At 47.7% G+C, this 14,254-nt stretch overlaps 1 protein-coding gene across 1 annotated transcript; it reads right to left on the bottom strand.

The window, feature by feature from the left end:
- Nucleotides 1-593: 593 nt before the first annotated feature.
- LOC138829327 (phospholipase B1, membrane-associated-like) lies at nucleotides 594-14,061 on the bottom strand. Its single transcript, XM_070025700.1, has 9 exons — nucleotides 14,025-14,061; nucleotides 10,956-11,043; nucleotides 10,287-10,338; nucleotides 8,421-8,507; nucleotides 3,084-3,146; nucleotides 2,342-2,421; nucleotides 1,456-1,534; nucleotides 728-866; nucleotides 594-673 (listed from the first exon to the last, which is right to left on the bottom strand). Exons 1-9 carry the CDS (start codon nucleotides 14,038-14,040, stop codon nucleotides 594-596), a joined length of 684 nt encoding a protein of 227 aa, XP_069881801.1. The 5' UTR covers nucleotides 14,041-14,061.
- Nucleotides 14,062-14,254: the final 193 nt, after the last annotated feature.

Here is a 14,254-nt window from a genome sequence, read left to right as displayed (position 1 = left end):
GTCCAACAGGCAGGAGCTGGGATTCAAGAGCAACTGTTCCCAGACACAGCCCAGAAGGCTTAGAGGAGCCAAGGGGAAGGTAGGGCTGGTGCTTCCCCAAGGCTGACACTGTAGGACCAGAGGTCATACTCCCAGGGGTTGAGCTGGGCTGGAACCCCGCGGGGAGGCTGCAGAGAGACTGCTCAGCCCCACCTCCAATGCACTATGATCCTGGTGACCCTTTGCCCGATGACCCAGGGGAGGGCAGATGCAACTCCCTCCCTTCGGAAAAGGATGTACAGGAGTGCACAGAGGAAGAAATGAGCGTGGGTGCCCTTGGAAGCACCATCTTGAAAAGTCAGAGCAACTAAGCAGAGCGAGTCCTGCCCACACGCCAGGGCACTGCCAACTTCTTCCTGGCGTTGGCTCACCAGCGTAGATCAAGTGACTATTCATAACATCCCTCATTTTATGGACATGGAAACATTACACAGAGAGGTCAGACCACGTGCCCAAGGTCACACAGCCAGTCACTTTCAGCACCAAATGCTAGTTGGAATCAGGGAAGCTAGCCTGGACTCCTGCTCTTCATGGGACCATGGGACCATGCAACCTCATGTGGGAACGACAGGAGAGAATATGGCATCATCACACTGGTGTTCATAAAGCTTGTCTGGGTGGGCCTTCTGTGAAGCTGAGAGACATAGCGGAGGGAGGAGGGAGCAGAGGTGTGGCCCAGGCCCCTTACATCCATCCCCACCCTTGACGCCTCCCCCCTGCCCACTCACTGATGGCAGCAGCATCTCATAGAAGAAAGGCTGGAAAACCACGGCAAAGGACTCCTGATCGCTGAACCTGCTGGAGGCCAGGAGGCTTTCCCAGGCTTCCTGAGGAAGGAGGTGGGGGACCTGAAGGCAGCTGGTGCTGTGTAGCCCCTGGCTCAGAACTAACACCATGACGGGGCACAGCTCCATGCTTTCCCTCAGGGCTGAGCCATGCATCATTCAAAATTTCCTCACTGAGGGAAATGTCTCACAACTTCACTCTCAACTTTCTTCTTATGCGTGCCAGTGAGCACTGGGCTTTGAACTGCTGGCCCAGGAGCACACATCCGCACTCTGCTGGGGTCTCTTAGGTCAGTGGCAATGCATAGCTGGTTTGCCTGCAGGCTGTGATCTGGGGTCAGACATGATCCAGGTCAAAGCAGCTCACCAGCTATAGAACGAGTGTGCAAAGCTCTTCACTCTGTGTCACCTGGAGTGTCAGCACAGTCTCTACTCCCACTCACCGGAACTGCAGTGCTTATAGTATGTGCAGGGATATAGACTCATCTTGGGAAAAACAGCCAAGAGTAGCTCTGACCTTAGTCCTGAACTGAGCTGGAGAAGTCCTATGTGAGCAAACTTGACCATATCCCCACCATCCTTTTTCTCCATGGCATCTACTCCCTGAGCCCGCTGCCCAGAGGTGGCTCACCTGATAGGACCATTGCATGATGACCTTGTCCAGCTTTGAAGTCTTCTCTGGGCAGTGACAGGGCTCTGGTACGTGGTCACTGCAGGTCAGAATGAACAAAGAATAAAAGACCTGAGTGGTGAACCTCCAAGCTGCCTCTAGGAGAAGAGGGCCTGGGATCCTGGAGTCCCTTAGGGGCAGGGAGGGAGATGCTGGAGCCTTAAGGGGTACAGGAGAAGGGAGGAGACCAATGTTGGGAGGATGATGGACAGGGTGGAGAGACACCCCTGGAGTTCTTGTCCCTGGTGGGTGGGGATGGACTGAGATGTTTTTTCTCTTCTTCTTTCTCCCAGACACCCACATTGCATCCTGCTTTCCTTACTCTATCCTTTTTATCTTCCTTTCCTGGAAATCCTCCCTTCCCACCCTCCCTTCTCAGCTGTCTTTGCCTTGGCCTTTTCCGCACAAACTTCTATTGTAGGTGCAAATCTAGGATTGTTAGAATGTGGGACCAAAAAATGTAACTTCTGGGGAAATTCTCAGAAATAATGGGAGTTCAGTTCTGAGAAGTGACAAGATGGTTAAACTCATTTTGCTTTTTTTTTTTTTTCCTCTACTCACTTTCTACAAGTAATATTCCTTGGCTTAAAGTATTTTGCCAGATCTGATTTTTCGGTTTTGTTCAGAACCCTCAAATCACTTGGGAGGAAAGGGCCCCTGACATTGTCCAGACTGAATATTTCATCTCTTAATGGGAGCCCCCACTCTCTTCTCCAGACTCCATCACACACTACTGTGTAGGCTCACATATACCACAGGATGTCTCCTGCCATCTATGATTTCAGGCTCCTTATGGCCCATGGATGGCATGTAGCGTAGGCTGGTCTTCCTCTAGTTCCCTTCCTACCTGAGCCCGGCCCCCTGATGCCAGTGAGACACGGCTGCAATCTCAGAGAGATCCACCAGGTTCACAAATGCTTTGGGTACCTAAAAGGACACAAGAGTAAGAAGGTGAGTGGCTGTCAGTCACGTGGTCATGGCTGCACAGTGATTCTTGGGAGCCCTGATGTGAGCCTTGTTTGAGGTCCAGTGGAACACAGGGGCTGCCTCTTCCACAGGTCAGCTCTGCTCAGCGTTGGTCCAAAGCTGCACTTTCACAGCTGTGCATTGCAGAAATGCACCTGTCACCTTCCTTCTGGTGGGCAGGGCACCTCTTCCCATGTCCATGGGGACCACAGACTCCCCTGTCTCCATGGTGACCACAGACCCCAGGAACTCAGGGAAGGTATGAGGTACTGTCCTTAGGCTGTCAGAACCTGCAATTTCACCTTGGTCATTCTAGAAAGAGGCTCTGCAGGTTCTTGAGCTCTCTAGCTATGACAGACCACAGGGCCATTGAATCAGAGCCCCTCTCAGATATGAGCTTTGCAAGAGGGACATTCTCTATCCAGACGACTTTGCATTTCAGAGGGCAAGAAGATGGGGTCCTGAGGGTGTTGGGGTCCCCTCACAGAAGTCTATTCTTCCCACTCTGGGAGAGGCTACTTGGGAGTGAACTGGAACCCACCTCACCAGCCCTCAAAAGAGGGGTGGGAGGCTCCATGAGGAAATTAGGCCAAGGTCCCACAGGGCCAGGGGCACAGGCTTACCTCCTCCTGCAGGTAGTCCAGGGTCCGGGCCAGCCTTTCCATGTCATTCTTCACGTGCCTTTCCTGTGAGAGACAAGTAAGCCGGGTGAGGGTGGCAGAAGGGGGAACTGAGGCCCAGGTGTCCAGACTCAGGTAGGCTGGCCCCACCTGAGGGAGACCCTCCTCCCCCACAACCAGTGTAGTTTCTGGAGCTCCCTTGTTTTCTCTGTCTGACTGTGTGTTTGTGTTCGGCACATTTTCTGACTTCCCATATTCATCATCTGTCAGGAGAAAAATCAAACACATCATTTCATCTAGGGGAGACAGTCCACGTCAAGAAAAGGCAAGCCCAAGGTTAGCGCAAGGTCGAAAACACCTGTTGTGGTCCAGGCACCCTCACTGAAGGGAGGGAGATTCACTCCCAGAAGCTGGTGAAATTGCTTTTATTCAAAGGAAAATGAGCCTTAAGAAGGAGTACACAACCAATACCAGATTTAAGATTCCAGGTGAGCTTCAAATCTTCCATGGGGGCACAGGCAGGTGTATCCTCCCTGATCTGAAATGCTTGGGACCAGATATCAGAGTTTCAGATGTCAGAGTTTTTTGTTTTTTTTTTTAGATTTTCAAATGTTTGTAAAAAATTTACCAGCTGGGGCTGGGAAGTTGATTCAGTGGTAGAGCGCTTGCCTTGCATGCCTGAGGCCCTGGGTTCAATTCCTCAGCACCACATAAGCAAAAAGAAAAAAAGCCAGAAGTGGTGCTATGGTTCAAGTGGCAGAGCATTAGCCTTGAGCTGAAGAGCTGAGGGACAGTGCTCAGGCCCAGAGTTCAGGCCCCACAACCGGACCAAAAAAAAAAAAATTACCAGCTATGTGTCTTTTACCCAAAGTTCCACAATCAAAACTACTCAAAGAACAGTTTTGGGTTTGGGAACATTTTCATTTCAGGTAAGCAATGTCCAACCCGTAATATCAGCCCTCCCTGACAACTCTGTCCTGGTCTCATTCTTTTGAAACTGAGGATAAAAGATATAAGGGATACTGGTTGAGAGAAATAAGCTTTTTTGTTTATTCCTGTCTTTGGGCTTAAGCAGGAATTTATATTATGTGTAACCTTACAGAAGAGTGGGGTTTTTTGTTTTTTGTTTTCCTTTTTTTGGGTGTGTGTGTGTGTGTGTGCCTTGAACTCAGGGTCTTGTGCTATTCCTTGACATTTTTTTCCTCTCAAGGTTGGTGCTCTACCACTTGAGCCATGGCTACAGGTCCTGATTTTGCCTTTTTCTTTTTTTTTTTTTGTCTGTCGTGGGGCTTGAACTCTGGGCCTGGGCATTGTCCCTTAGCTCTTCAGCTCAAGGCGAGTGCTCTACCACTTGAGCTACAGCGCCACTTCCCACGTCCTGATTTTGGCTGCTTAATTGGAAATAAGAGTCTCATGGATTTTTCTTCCCAGGCTGCCTTCAAGCCTCCATTCTCTGATCTCAGCCTCCTGAGTAGCTAGAGCCACCAGAGCCTGAGTGAGAGTGGTGTTTCTATAGGAACATGACATCTTCACCAAGACACAGGGACAGCTGATGGTCTGGAATGTCATGATAAGCCAGACTCCCTCTGTAGCTGTGAACCAGGCAGAATCACAAAGGACAACCAACCAGGGTGTCCCCAAACCTAAGGACAATGAATGTGGTACATGTGGGCAGCAAGGATGTTTCTAGACTGACTTCCAGCGATCTGCAGGAGGAGCATGGGATGGTCAGATCACACTTAGGAGACTCAGGTGGAAGAAAGCCTGGCCAAGGCTGTACTGCCACCCATCACAACACATCTGGCAGTACTGGCTTCCCAGGGGCCAGCCTGATGCCAAAGCAGAACTGACAACAGAAAGACGAGGACTTGGCATTTCTTCCCATACTGCATGCTGGGGGGCAGTGGATGGCCCTTTGTGTAAAGTCCCCATTTGGTGATTGACAGCTGTGTGCAGAGTCCTGTCTATGCAGGAACCAGCAGCTTCTCCACCTTCTTTGTCTTCCTGTCACTTCAGGGACAACCAGTCTGCAGGCAACTTAGAAGCCTGTCCTCCTGCAGGGTTTACTTATTGATTGTTCACATTGTAACAGGACACCAGGGTGGCATTTTGCGGTATTTTCATTCCTAGTGAGGAAGTGAAGTGAGGGTGGATAGCAGATGTGTTTCTGGATCCTCTCTTGTGCCCCCCTGTGGGAACTGAGACCAGACTTGACTTGTTCTTAAAAGTTAGTTCTTGCAATTTATTCTAAGGAAAATGATTACTGAGTTAAACTCTGAATACTTTCCAGTTTCTTGAGTCATACTGCAAGAGCACCCTTCTATATACTGCCACCTGCTTCTGATGGCATTGGTGATGAGTACTGTAAATGCATGGTGGTTTTTGTTTTTTTGTTTTTTTTGCATTCGGCTTTCTTTCTTCATTTTTATTCTGAGTTTTGATTTCACTCATCAATGAAACTAGATTTCAACCACAGAGCAATAAGCAAAGCCTCCAGACCCTGAAAACATCCAGACTCACTGCTACAAACCACATTTCCATTTTCCTCTGAAGACCAGACATTGCTACTGCATGGCAGGTAGCTCTGATTTCATTCTCTATGACTTTGATGTTTAGAAACCCTGAAGAACAAATGAGGATTTAAGCCCTGGTCCACTCCTTACAAGAGAAGCCCAAAATTCTTAGGGGGCAGAGAAGTCCAGGTTCGTGGAAAGACAATGGTTTAACATTTCTTTTCAATGAGACAATATCACATGACTGATCAAATGACTTTCAGGAGCCACTCAACATGAGACCGAAGACAGAGCTACAGAGTCAAATGGGGGCCTGGAGCCCACCCATTCAACCTTTGCCCTCGGAAGTACTACCTGTGGACCCTAGCTCTGCAGAGCACGTTTGGACAACTATTGAAGGACAAATAGCATTTGAGATATGCTCTCAGGAATTCAAAATACAGAAGCAGAACTTCCCCACAAAAAGAATACCTGAGGCTCTAAAACCCTGGTGGTCTTTGTGCAAAAGGAAAATCAAGATGGGCAGGGCAAAGGGCAACAGAGGAAGGATTTGAGTGGATGCTAGCCAGCACTTTTACAGTGAGCTAAACTAATATGGTGATCAAGACAGTGGCTTAGGGCACTTCAGAAATTAGGAGTAAGGCAGGATTACTTGGGTCATATGTTTGTAGCCAATTAGAAGTATGACATTCTAAGCATGAATAAACTCAGTCCTTCTGTGTCAATATGACCAAATCTTGAGGGTGCGTCAGATATTGGCAAAAACCATTAAGTTTGACACACCATGTGCTATAACTGCTCTAGGGATGGGTGTCCTCAAGCACTGGGGGGGGGGGGGGGAGAATGGGGAGGGGAATGTAAATGAGTTGAGCTACTTTTTTGGAAGGCAATTCAGCAGATCCTATTAAAACTTCAAGTGGTGGTGGAATTTGGTGAAGCATACCTATAATCCCAGCACTTGAGTGGGTGGGACAGGAGGATCTTGAATGTTGAGTCCAGCCCAAGCAATATAGTGAGTTCAAAGCCAGACTGGGCTACATAGTAAGACCCCATCTGCAAAGAAGAAAGGAAGGAAGGAAGGAAGGAAGGAAGGAAGGAAGGAAGGAAGGAAGGAAGGAAGGAAGGAAGGAAGGAAGGAAGGAAGGAAGGAGAAAAGGGAAGAAATGTATGCACATATCTGAGGCCTGACAATCTGATGTTTAAAAACCTATTCTGAGCCAGGTGCCAGTGGCTCACACCTATTATCCTAGCTACTAAGGAGGCTGAGTTCTGAGTATTGTGATTTGAAGCCAGCCCAGCAGACAAACACCTGAGAGTCTTTGAGGGAAGCTGGGGCTCAAGTGGTAGAGTGCTAGCATTGAGTGAAAAAGCGTGGGGTGGGCTGGGAAGGTGGCTCAGTGGTAGAGCACTTGCCTTGCATGCCTGAGGCCCTGAGTTCGATTCCTCAGCACCACATAAGCAAAAAGAAAAAAGCCGGAAGTGGCGCTGTGGCTCAAGTGGTAGAGTGCTTGCCTTGATCTGAAGAGCTGAGGGACAGCACCCAGGCCCAGAGTTCAAGCCCCATGACCGGACCCCCCCCCCCCCAAAAAAAAAGAAAAAGCGTGGGGACAGCGCCCAGGCCCTGAGTTCAAGCCCCAGGACTGACACCAAAATAAAATAATAATAATAATACTAGCAACACCATCTATTCTGGACACTTGTCTTCAAATTATTTTGACCATGACTTACAGTATGAGATGTATGTCACATCACAATCCAGCACACATGTGCATATAGAAAAGAAAGTAAATTCATGCACAAATATAAAGGGTAGATCAATGATTGGATGAGTGGATATAGAGAAATGCAGTAATGCTCTACTATTTGAATGCTTCAATTCACGAATGCAGAAATTCATTCACTAATGTTAATAGGCAAAATGACTCAAATGAGGGGAGGGGCAGAGAACAAACAAGGCATGTATATTTCACATGACATAGGTAAGCACAGAAACCTTCACTACCTATAGGCTATACATGTAGAAGAGCTGGTCAGGGAAGGGGGATTTCTAGCAGCATTCTTCTAGGGTCCCAGCTCACTAAGGGAAAGGGCATTCTGATAGTACACTAGGGCTCAGTGAGAGTGTGGGCCATCTCTAGGGAGGAAAGAGTCTGTGTTGCAAGAGAAGGGTAGCTAAATAAACTTGGCCTGTTCCTGTGCCATGGCCTGACAGAGGCCCTGGGAGGGCGGCTGGAGGACAGTGGCCAGCCATGAGATTGTCCTAAGTGGCAGAGACAACTTTGAGGCGACCAGGCTTCAAATTCCTGAAAAATAGTCTGTGTTCCATTTGTGTCACCATATCTAGGGTCCTTAACCAGCTTTCATACTGTCATCTGATCAGAACCTAGATGGTCTTCAATAAAGGCCAAAATTGGTTAGGATAGTTGGTTTTATGCTAAGGATTTATCAAGGCCAGAGGCCGGGGGGGGGGGGGGGGGTGAAGTTGTGGCCACACCAGATGTGACCTCAGAGAAGCAGGTCACTGCCTGCAGGTGTGCCGGTTACCGAAGTGACACAGGTACTGGGAGGAGACTTAGCCAAGAGGAGCGGGGAGCCTGCTCCACCTTCCAGGAGGACCTTACACTAAGTATATTTTGCTACAATAAAATGGGAGGAAAAATGCAAAACATCTGTTCATGTATGTTTTCTTGAGCATCAATCTACCCATCCACACATCCACTCACACATCCATCCTAATTCTCAGCTCCAGACAAGCAGGTAGGGGTCAGGAAGGTTGAGCTCACTCTCTCAGCATTTGTAATCTCCCAGATGCCCAGCCCAAAGTTACCTGTTGAATAGAGGGACACAGGTAGCATCGGCTTGCATTACTGAAGAACACATTGATGAGTTTCCAGTCATGTTGAAAGTCAAGTTGCTAAGGATCGATCATATTTTAAAGAGAGAGAGATAATATAAGACCTTAAGCCAAAAGAATATCCTTAGCTGGGCATTGGTGTCTTATGCCTGTAATACTAACTACTCAGGAGGCTGAGATCTGAGGATCATAGTTCAAAGCCAGCCCGGGCAGGAAAGTCTGTGAGATTCTTATTTCCAATTAGCCACCAGAAATGAGAAGTGTCTCTGTGGCTCAAGTGGCAGAGCTTGAGCTGCAGAGCTCAGGGACAGCGCCCAGGCCCAGAGTTCAAGACCTTTGGCTGACAAAACAAAGAAACAAAAGAACATCCTTCTTTTCACATCTTTCCATTCTCACCTGCTTAATCCAATAATTCCCTCTCCAAAAACTCATTTTAAGGAAATAATATATATAAGATTTAACTACAATAAATGATACCTCATTTGTAAGAATGAAAGCATGGAAACTACATAAATATCTAAAATGGGATATTGCTGGGTAAATTATGGCACACTCACAAAATGAAACATTAGAGAGCTATTAAGATGATACCGGAAATAATACATTGGCAAATAATACATTGGGAAAACTAGGCCATAAAAAGTATCTACATGTACTAATTTCTCTGGTTTAAAAAAATAAATACAGATACACATACTTAGAAAAATATAGAAGGAAATACATGCCAAGTTATTAACAGCAATTATCTTTGGGCGTTAGGGTTAAGGATGGTTTTAATATTCTTTTTGTTTATCTGTGGTCTCGAATTTTTCTCTATAACGAATATGTGTTGCTTGCAGCACAGTGTGACTGAGGAACTCTGGGCTGTGAATTAAGTGCCTTCAATTTTAGCTCTAACTAGCCGTGTGAACTTTGGCTTCTTAGCCATATAACTTCTTCACATTTCAGTTTCTTCATATTTAAAATTATAGGATTGGATTCAGGACCTTCTATCTATTTTTGTAATAATTAATAATAATAATAATATTCCAGACATTCTAGAATCTTCCTGTTGGGGGAAGACCGAGGCTTCCTGGCACAGCTGTACCAGCCACCGGCCCTATGGCATCAAGTGGCCTCCACTTTAATTCCTAAATTCCCTGGTGTATGCATGGTTGGCTGAGACAGAGGCTTCCTGGAGCCAGCTTGGTGTGAGGATTGCTTTGATTTGACACTTGTCCATGAGAAAAACACAAATGATCAAAGGATGCTTATTACAAACTCCCATGTTATTGGGCAAAGAGCAGCATCTGATCTGTTAGGAAAAAGGATTACTAGGCAATCCTGCTAAAAGCCAAAATTAATTAATATGATAATTACAGCAGCAATCACCACTGGTGACTTTTACTGAGCACTGACCCTGTACCTGGCCTATCCAACAGCATGTTTAATCCTCCCTCAACCCTATGCTACAGGAACCTTCAATGTCCCCATGTCATAATCAGGAAAACTGAGGCTGACAGAAGCTGAGCAGGTTACTCAGCATCACATGCTACAGGTGGAAAGTTCAGGATGTGCACTCAGGCTGGTCTCCTTCTGGAACCCATCCACCAGCCTACATGAGAAATCTTTAGTCCATCCTCCACTTTCCACAGAGCCACATAGGAAACTATTCAGAATAGAAACATTGCCCTTTTCACTAGTGACCTTCAGAGACTCCTAGCAGAAAGGACATTTTCTAAGAGCCCACGTCACATGTGATGTCTCATGACAACATAGCATTGGGGCCACTGTCATAGGTCTGTTTGGTTTTGTGGCCCACACAGGCAGGCCATCTAGCTGAGTTAGAGGCACTCTTACCTGGTTCTCTTTCAAGCTTCTCACAAGTTCTTCAGCCTGAATCCACAAGTCTCTGTGCACAGAGAGGAGAAGAGAAAGAAAAACCAGTAAAATATAATTGTTTAGATGACCTAGATGTTCACTCCCATGCCCAATCTGTAAGCAAAGCTGTCAGCCTCTAAGCCTGAAAATCCCCTGGCCACACAGGCTTACAAATGGTTGATGGTGATGATTAAAAATATGGCCCATAGCCGGGAACCAGTGGCGCATGCCTGTAATCCTGGCTACTTAGGAGGCTGAGATCTCAGGATCATGGTTCCAATGCAGCCCAGGCAGGAAAGTCTGAGACTCTTATCTCCAATTAACCACCAAAAAGCTGGAAGTAGGGGTGTGGTCAAGTGGTAAGTGCTAACTTTGAGTATGAAAGCTCAGGGACAGTGCCCAGGCCCTGAGTTCAAACTCCAGGACTGACGTGTGCACGTGCGCGTGCGCGCGCGCGCACACACACACACACACACACACACACACACACACACACATACCCATCAGGCAGACTGAAATCAGCACAGGGGAAGCATTCTGGCTTTGATTTAATAAAATCTTTATTTTTAAACCTTTGTCAAGCCACCAAACCCTCCCACCTGTGTGGCTGATAACACATAAGCTGGAGAGAGACAGGGAAGGACTTACTCAGCACCATGGTGGGCCACACCCTTCCCAGGAGGGCACACAGGCAGGAGGACAGCGGGGTTGAAATGTCTGATGATATCTGAGAGGACTAAAGAGACAGAACAGGCGGTCACCTGGGACAGCCTGTCCCAGGGGTGACTCCAGAGCCACTGTCCTCTTACAAGGCGCAGCCTTTACCTCCTGCCTTGGACTTTGAAGTCACCCCGCAGCTCGCTCTGGAAGAGAATGGAGTACCAGCCCCCTGTTGAGTGCTCTCCCTGTATTCTCCCCCATTGACTCCTCCATAAAGGACTCATAGCAACACTGTTTCTGATTTATGAAGGGGAAACTGAGACAGAGAAACTAAGGAAGCCACCCAAAGTCTCCCAGCTGACAGAGGCCACGAGGATTTGAACCAGACTCGGGGATGTCAGAGCCTTCACTGGTTGGGCTGCCTTTGCAGTCCCCCTCTCCTGTGGAGAATGACAGAGGGGCGGGAAAGCTGGAGGAACACACAGAGAACACGTCCCAGAGCTGACAGCCAGAGGACGGCTAAAAATAGCGCTGTCAGGTTCAGTTATGTCTTGCTCCCTAGAGAGAAGAGGGCATAGCAGGGAGGGGGTGCTGTGGGGAGAGATGCCACCACCTCCTTTCCCATCTCCCTCTCTTTTTGTCCCCATCCAGAAGTGCCTGGGGCTTCATAGGAGCTGGATTCAGAAGGCAGCAGAGGGGCTTCCTGTAGGGAGGCAGACTCTGTGTAAGCAGCAGGCAGGGACAGAGAGGGAGAGCCAGGCTAGAAATCAGGAGATGGGCCCCTTGGCCTTGTCCCCTTTGTAACCCTCGCCCAGTGTGTGATTTGGTTTTCCCATCTTTCACGCAGACTAGCAAGCTGCTTTCTTCTCTAGGCTGACCAGGCTGTGGGAGGAGTCATGTGTACACATTAGAAAATGGAAAACTCTGAGCACAACATTTTTTAAAAAGCCATGACAAGGACAGTGTGTATGTGTGTATAGACAGCCTGGGCCCTTGTGTAAGGATAATCTGCAAGGATCAATGGCAACACACGAACATCTGGTGAGATGAGAGAATCTTTGAGAGAGAATTGCTCGCCAAATTAAAAATATTCATAGAACACTACTTCATCGCAATCAAACTTGGCCCTAGAATAAACTTCTTGGCCATTTTGTCTGCTGTGTTCCTGATCTATTCTTACTACCTCTCTGGGGGCTCCCTGGTAGCATGGGATTGAATCTAAGATCTCTGGCCTATGTCTGTAGTCCTAGCAATTTAGGAAACTGAGGAAGGAAGATTCTGAGTTTGAGGGTAGCCTGGGTTACCGAGAAAAGACCTTGTCTTAAAAAATAACAACAAAAAGAACAAAGGGTAAGTTGTACAGCTGAGCCATCTCAGTTCCCAGGAAGACTGCCACTTACTGAACACATACTCTTTGGGAAAGTCCCCTTATCTCCCCAACACTCAGTTTTCCCATCTGCAAAATGGGTGTGGCAGGCAAAAGGCATAGCTAGACTTGGAAGTATCTAAGGTGCTGGAGAGCTATCATAGTTCTGGGACTTCAGGTCAGGTGGTTAAACTGCACATGCCTGTTATGTCTCTTGAGCATCTTCTCTAGGAAGATCAGTCGCTTTTTCTGCTGCCGTTAGCCATGGTGTCCATTCTTCCCTCCTCTCCCCTCGGACTTGTGGAGGTCACTGGCAGGACAGAGAGTCCTCCTCTGAGGGGTTTGCATCAAGATCTGCCCTCCCTGTTGGCTTTGCTGCCCCTGCTGCTTCTCTGGCAGTGGGATTCTTAGATGCTCAAAGAGAAGTCATCAGACTTGGTGAAGTGGCTGGGGTGGAGGGCACTAGAGGCACAGTAAGACATCAGCAAAGTAGCAGCTACTTTGGTGGCTTCAGGATCTAAACCACATCCCTTCTTCCCTGACATCCCCCAAGTAAACCACTTCCTTTCTTTTCTCCTGCCATGTAAGGTAAACAAAGCCAGGTGTAGGCAAAGCTGTGGCAGCCACCAATTCCATGAGGGGCTTTCTCTTTTGAAACCCTTTGACTCTTTCCAGGGGATCCAGACAGCAGGACAGCCAACACTGTGCCTTTACCTGTCCATCAGGTGACAAGAAGGCTTAAACAGCAGGCCTCCGCCTCCCCTGCTGGAGCATGAGCTCTAAGAAGCAGAGCCCTGTTCGTCCCTGTCACTCCCGGGAGCCTTTTCCATCACAGGCCCTGCATGTCATGTCAGTTCCCAGGCTGGCCTGACAGGTCACCAGCCACCTCAGAGGTTCATTACTCCAGGAAAGTGTCAGCTCAGCAAGCATCGGCATTGTCGGCTGTGTTTCGTCCTCCAATTATGCCATGACAGGTTCCTGGTTTGTGGGTACTGGGCATAGGAGATGCTAACTTCCCACCAGGCTATCTTGGTTGGCATTAAGGGACTTGGGGGTTTAGGGTGATTAAATACAGTTGTAAGGGACTTTTGGTAGTAAATAAAGGAAACCAGGCCACTGAGAGTATATTCAGAAACACATTGATATGTAGAAAGGTCAGAATGTTAACCATAATTATCTCTGGAATTATATTGGAATTGGCTTTTATATATATCTCTGGAATTATATTGGAATTGGCTCTTATTTCTTGTATTTTCCTCTACCTGAGTGATATGTTTTATGATATAAGTGACAGAGACATTGTAAAATGAAGCTGACGGCAAATTAGACTTGCCCCCTCTCCCTTGGGCAGGAGTAGTGAACTAAGACATTATGCAAAAGGGGAACAGCAGCCTTAAGACTCTGGCTCAACCAATCAGCCTAGCCAGCTCCTAACCTCTTTATCTTCCACACTCCTTCTTAACCCAATGCCTCTTGGCTTCTCTTTGCCCAGAGATCTTTGCCTACCTTTCTCACATTCTTCCTTCACGGTGTGTGACCTTCCATCATCCCTGAGTCCCTTATCTGCCCTTTCAGAATGCCTTGCCTTTCCCAGGCTCAGGTGACAATAAAGAAATCTTTATTAATGGCATTGCTGCTCTGGCAGAGGAATTGGGCCAATCTGGAATCGGGCCATGTAAACCAGGACTCACCTGTCACCATTCGCATGCATGTCTGCCACAAGGTCTCTGTCCTGTTGGTAGAAGTGAATGTACAAGCATCAGACAACAACCACCACTGAAAAGGGCCCTTTCCTTTGGTTTCTGTGGGTTATTGCATGGCAAGCTATGTCCCAGCTGGCTCTGGCTCTGGGACTATCCTCCCTCTCAAAAGCAACAGAGCAGCCAAAATGGGGTAAAGAGCTCCCTCTGGACCTCCCTCT

Source organism: Dipodomys merriami, unplaced genomic scaffold (assembly GCF_024711535.1).
Source record: "Dipodomys merriami isolate MVZ:Mamm:240054 unplaced genomic scaffold, mDipMer1.0.p SCAF_17, whole genome shotgun sequence".
In the NCBI taxonomy this organism is placed as follows: Eukaryota; Metazoa; Chordata; class Mammalia; order Rodentia; family Heteromyidae; genus Dipodomys; species Dipodomys merriami.
The sequence above is the reverse complement of the archived record's forward strand: the minus strand, read 5'-3'. Positions and strand labels throughout refer to the sequence as shown.

Excerpts from the sequence above, each read along its gene's own strand:
- LOC138829327 (XM_070025700.1), bottom strand. Across the intron at positions 2,422-3,083 it reads TGGACTACCTGCAGGAGGAG|GTACCCAAAGCATTTGTGAA; the intron begins GTAAGCCTGTGC and ends GTGTCCTTTTAG. Across the intron at positions 867-1,455 it reads TCATGCAATGGTCCTATCAG|GAAGCCTGGGAAAGCCTCCT; the intron begins GTGAGCCACCTC and ends CTCCTTCCTCAG.